This window comes from Salmo salar, chromosome 04 (genome assembly GCF_965601325.2).
Source record: "Salmo salar chromosome 04, fSalSal1, whole genome shotgun sequence".
In the NCBI taxonomy this organism is placed as follows: Eukaryota; Metazoa; Chordata; class Actinopteri; order Salmoniformes; family Salmonidae; genus Salmo; species Salmo salar.
The window spans coordinates 27779988-27785987 of NC_138294.1; the positions used below are offsets into that span (position 1 = coordinate 27779988).

General features: G+C 42.5%; 1 protein-coding gene across 1 annotated transcript; it reads right to left on the reverse strand.

Moving 5' to 3' along the window:
• Nucleotides 1–3760: 3760 nt before the first annotated feature.
• On the reverse strand, nucleotides 3761–5173 carry LOC106602523 (zinc finger protein RFP). Its single transcript, XM_014195200.3, has one exon. The coding sequence runs from the start codon at nucleotides 5171–5173 to the stop codon at nucleotides 3770–3772; it is 1404 nt and encodes a 467-aa protein (XP_014050675.3). The 3' UTR covers nucleotides 3761–3769.
• Between the last annotated feature and the right edge of the window lie 827 nt (nucleotides 5174–6000).

A 6000-nucleotide genomic window follows, 5' to 3' on the forward strand; every position in this document is an offset into this window, starting at 1 on the left:
GGACTGGGATATGTTCCGGATAGCTTCGAACATCAACGTTGATGTATACGCTGATTCAGTGCACGAGTTTATTAGCAAGTGCATCAGTGATGTTGTACCAACAGCGACTATTAAAACCTTGCCCAACCTGAAACCGTGGATTGATGGCAGCATACGCGCAAAACTGAAAGTGCGAACCCCGTCTTTTAATCAGGGCAAGGCGACCAGAAACATGACCGAATACAAACAGTGTAGCTATTCCCTCCGCAGGGCAATCAAACAAGCTAAGAGTCAGTATATAGACAAAGTAGAGTCGCAAAACAACGGCTCAGATATGAGAGGAATGTGGCACGATTTACAGTCAATCATGAACTATAAAAAGAAAACCAGCCCCGTCGCAGACCCCGATGTCTTGCTCCCAGACAAACTAAACAACTTCTTCGCTCGCTTTGTGGACAATACAGTGCCACCGACAAGGCCCGCTACCAAAACCTGCGGACTATCCTTCACTGCAGCCAACGTTAGTAAAACATTTAAACTTGTTAATCCTCGCAAGGCTGCCCCCCCAGACGGCATCCCTAGCCATGTCCTCAGAGCATGCGCAGACCAGCTGGCTGGTGTGTTTACGGACATATTCAATCAATCCCTATCCCAGTCTGCTGTTCCACATGCTCAAAGGAGGCCACCATTGTTCCTGTTCCCAAGAAAGCTAATGTAACTGAGCTAAAAGGAAAACAACCTCACACTCAACGTCAACAAAACAAAGGAGATTATCGTGGACTTCAGGAAACAGCAGAGGGAGCACCCCCCTATTAACATCGACAGGACAGTAGTGGAGAAGGTGGAAAGTTTTTAAGTTCCTTGGCGTACACATCACGGACAAACTGAAATGGTCCACCCACACAGACAGCGTGGTGAAGAAGGCGCACCAGCACCTCTTCAACCTCAGGAGGCTGAAGAAATTTGGCTTAACATCAAAAACACTCATAAACTTTTACAGATGCACAATCGAGAGCATCCTGTCGGGCTGTATCACCATCTGGTATGGCAACTGCTCCGCCCACAACTGCAAGGCTCTCCAGAGGGTAGTGAGGTCTGCACAACGCATCACCGGGGGCAATCTACCTGCCCTCCAAGACACCTACACCACCCGATGTCACAGGAAGTCCAAAAAGATCATCAAGGACAACAACCACCCGAGCAACTGCCTGTTCACCCCGATAATCATCCAGAAGGCAAGGTCAGTACAGGTGCATTCAAAGCTGGGACCAAGAGACTGAAAAACAGCTTCTATCTCAAGGCCATCAGACTGTTAAACAGCCATCACTAACATTGAGTGGCTGCTGCCAACATACTGACTCAAATCTCTAGCCACTTTAATAATTAAAAATTGGATGTAATAAATGTATCACTTGTCACTTTAAACAATGCCACTTTATATAATGTTTACACACTCTACATTACTCATCTCAAATATATATACTGTACTCTATACCATCTACTGCATCCTGCCTATGCCGTTCGGCCATCCCTCATCCATATATTTATATGTATATATTCTTATTCATTCCTTCACACTTGTGTGTACAGGGTAGTTGTTGTGAAATTGTTAGATTACTTGTTAGATATTACTGCATGGTCGGAACTAGAAGCACAAGCATTTCGCTACACTCGCATTAACATCTGCTAACCATGTGCATGTGACCAATAACATTTGATTTGATTTTTAGTGTCCTAAGTTTTCATAACTGTGACCTTAATTGCCTACCGTCTGTAAGCTGTTGGTATCTTAATGACCGTTCCACAGGTGCATGGTCATTAATTGTTTATGGTTCATGGGGAAACAGTGTTTAAACTCTTTACAATGAAGATCTGTGAAGTTATTTGGATTTTTACGAATTATCTTTGAAAGACAGGGTCCTCAAAAAGGGACGTTTCTTTTTTTGCTGAGTTCATGAAATGCAGGTCCTAAAAGAAAAGAGGTTGTCTTATGTCAGCCCAGGGTTCATAGCATTTGTTTTTCTGTGAAACACATTAGCTGCACTTGATTGAACTCTCCTGATGCAATGGGAACAATTAAATAGTCCCAAAAGTACAGACTGCACTCATCTGGTACTCCATACCTTGGGGTTGGCAGGTAGGCTAGTGGTTAGAGCGTTGGGCTAGATCAGTTGCTAGATCGGAGGTTGCTAGATCAAATCCCTGAGCTGACAAGGTAAACATAATTTGTTCTGCCCCTGTTCCTAGGCTGTCATTGTAAATACGAATTTGTTCTTTACTGACTTGCCTAGTTAAAAGGTTAAAAAAAAAAATTAATACCTGCTCAAAGTAATTGAAATAAAACAAATATCTTGTGAACCCAGGTCTGTCCTGTATCACTTATAATATTCCAACCCCTCTTTTCCTGTACCCTGTGGAGGACATCAGGAATAAATCTCAACTGGCCCTGATCCCATCCTCTCCTCCATGATGCAACTGGCCCACTACAACCTGGGCAATGTGGCCAAAGGCTCCTTCATCATCACCCTGGTGGAGATCCCTGGACCTCATCCTCACCTACATCCACAACCAGCTCAAAGACAATCTGTTCCATCAATTTTTTTTACTTATAAATTAATGATATATCAATTGATTCTTAAAGAATATAACAGAAATGCCTCATGAGCTCAGTTCAACTGTCACACCCCATGAGAACCTGTCACAGCTGTCGAAGAGATGAGACCAAGGCGCAGCGGGTACCTGAATACTCATACTTTAATATTATTATTTAAAGTGAGTAACGGGAAAAAACAAGAGACAGACCAACAGCTAACAGATTTGCAGGCTAAACAAACAGCAGTGCAAATACAACTACCCACAAAAACCCAATCCAAACACACACCTATATATAGGACTCTCAATCAGAGGCAACTAGAAACACCTGCCTCCAATTGAGAGTCCAACCCCCGAACCTAAACATAGAAAAACTAAACTAGACAGAACATAGAAATACATACAAAACACAAACCCTCTGCCACGTCCTGACCAAAACGAATACAATTACTCCCTCTGCTGGTCAGAGCGTGACAGAACCCAAAATATAAGCTTGTTTGTCTCCAATGTCTGTAAACATGGTTAATGTAAACAAACACTGTATAGCCTCAAAACACAGTTAAAACAATAATTGTGATATCATGGACGCTCAGTCCTTGTAACCATAGCTCTGTCTATTAATCTGAGAGTGGTTACATTTCTCCAGGCCCATCCCTCAGCTTTTTACCAAAACAGAAGCGGGGAGCCCACGTTGTTATTATTTCAACTGTAGATTCGCTCTTTAAAGTCTTTTAAAGTCCTTAAAGGACTTTGTCACATTCACACACATCCACAACCAGTTCAAAGGCTGAGTATGGCCTTTATCATCATATTCACTTGGAGAGAGAATAAGATAAAAACTGAGAAAAAGGAATATCACTTTAAAGGATAATCTTCCTCTGTAAAATAAATATGGGTAAATTACATGAATAATTGAAGCAACACGACTTGTATTAATTATTTTATATAAGTTAATTCCAGTTGATAGTCTTCATTTTCAGTAAATACAAACATTTACTATCCATGTTAAGATGTACACAACAGATTACCTTTTAATTTGATGATACAATTTCAGAGGACATCAGTGGATATGCTAACCATATGACATGTCAACCTGATTAAATGAACTAATTCGTAAACATATTGATACATGTAATGATTTGTAAATGTGCATTTTAAAATACCTGTTAGGAAAAACTGTTTGCTTTCCAATGTTTAATCAGTGTGTGTGATTGACAGGAGAGATGATGAGAGGGGCTGAGTTTTGACCATTATAAGAAAGGCTGAAGTGTGGATAGAGTTTCTCTGTAAAGGCACAGCCAGTGAAAGAGTAGATATGAGACTTGGCCTCCACATCATAAAAGGAGACCTGACCCTCCTCATTGTCCACAAACACCCCCACCTTCTGGGGCTTCTTTCTCAGGTAGAGGAGGATAGAGTGGGAGGTAAAGGCATGGTACACATTCCCATCCCTTAGTATCACAGTCCAAAGTCCATGTTCAGGGCTCAATGTGATAAACCCCTCTCTGGCCACTCCTAAATTCCATCTAGTCTTCCCCTTATCCGTCACCTCATAGTAAAATCTTCCCGAGGAGAAGCCATCCTTTCCAAGGACAAATCGATGACGGTCAAACCTTTTTAGATTGGGAGGAAGATTACGTGGTGTGTCTCCACATCTTAGTTGTTTCCCATCTTCAGACAGGATGAGTTCAGGATGTGATGTGTGAGGGTCCAGAGTCACATCCACTGCATACTGCTGAATCCTCTTCAGTTTGACTTCAGGCAGCTTCTCCATCTCTTTATTCAGTGTCTCCTCCAGCTGAGACACTGCTTTCCTAACAGTCCCCACACACAGATCACTGTGAACACTGATCTCAGACCAGTCCTTGGTGGGTTGAGGTGTGCACACTATGGATAGGAAGCTCTGGAGAAGTTGGAGGTGGTCCTCAGTGTGTGAGAGCTGCTTCAGATCAGTGCTTCTCCTCTTTAGCTCAGTGATTTCCTGCTCCAGCTCTTTAATGAACCCTTCAGCCTGCCTCTCTACTGCTTTCTGCTTCTCCTCAATCACCTCAATGTGCTCAGCTTGGCTTTTCTCAATGGAGAGCGCCAGAGCAGTGAAGACGTGCACGCTCTCTGCTATTTCCCTCTCTGCATCTCTCTGGCTGAGATCTACTGAGAGTTTGATCTCTTTAACCTTCTTCAGTCTCTCCTGGATAATCTGCTGCACTTTCGCCTCAGTTTTTCCCAGCTGAGCCTTCCTCTCTCCACACTCTTCCTCTATAGGGACAGTGTCATGAGTCTTGTGGTCTCCCTCAGTGCAGAACTGACACACACATGTCTGGTCAGTCCTACAGAACAGCTCCAGGAGTCGGTCATACTTTGTACAGATCCTGTCTTCCAGGTTCTCCACAGGGTCGATCAGTTTGTGTCTCTTTAAGGGTGGGGCTATCTGATGAGGCTCCAGGTGAGTCTTACAGTAAGAGGTCTGACACACCAGGCAGGACTTCAGGGCCTTGCGCTTCATCCCGGTGCAGACATCACAGGCAACTTTTCCAGTGAACACATCCAAACATGTAGACCACAGGAACTGCTCTTCAGACAGGCGACTGCTGGAGGAAGCCATATCTAGACAGAGAAGGTGGAACTATAAATTATTTCCTGGAATGAGTCAGCTCTAGATAGTTTCAGTGCCACTGTCAACGCGGCATTTAGAGACTCTAACCAATGTTAATTCAAGTTGTTTAACCATACAGCATACAGTATAAATTAGTCAATGTACAAAATAAAGTTCAACATAGGTATTGTAGTCGAAACAGGAGAAAAGAAAACCAGAGAATAAAGGAATTCATTAGAATACAAGAACTCACACAGTGGAATGCATCTTCACCTGTACTTGTAAATCTGTACTCACATGTGTCTATGTGTGTGAAAGAGTGTGGGCGCTTTCTCCAATTTATCAGTACTATATACCGTAGTATAAAAAAAATAGACTGAGAAGATGTCTTCACAGATTTTCCAGAAGAGATTGAGACTGTTTGCTTGTGTGGGCAACGTACAGTACGTCTAGACACTTTAACTTCACTTCAGTAAAGTGACTTTGACATGCTGCTCCCCACCCAGTGCTAATCTGTGCTCTGGAACAGAATTAACCCTTCACATGTCTGACCTCTCTTCATGCTTGATACAAAAGTGTGAATCAGAGATGTTAAACAAGGAATTACTGCAGATGTATTGAAGGTTTCCTAAAGTCATCAACTACAATAGAATTCACAAATACTGTCAGTCTAGGTAGATTTGATCCTTAATTAACCTTTTATTGTAGTGGGCTAAATCAGGGTCTTTCTTGTTAGTCTTAAACATATCCACTTTGAAACACAACTATACACCTCACACACATGGTTATGGGCTCAACAAAAAGAAGACATGTGTACCATGTCAGATATAGTTGAA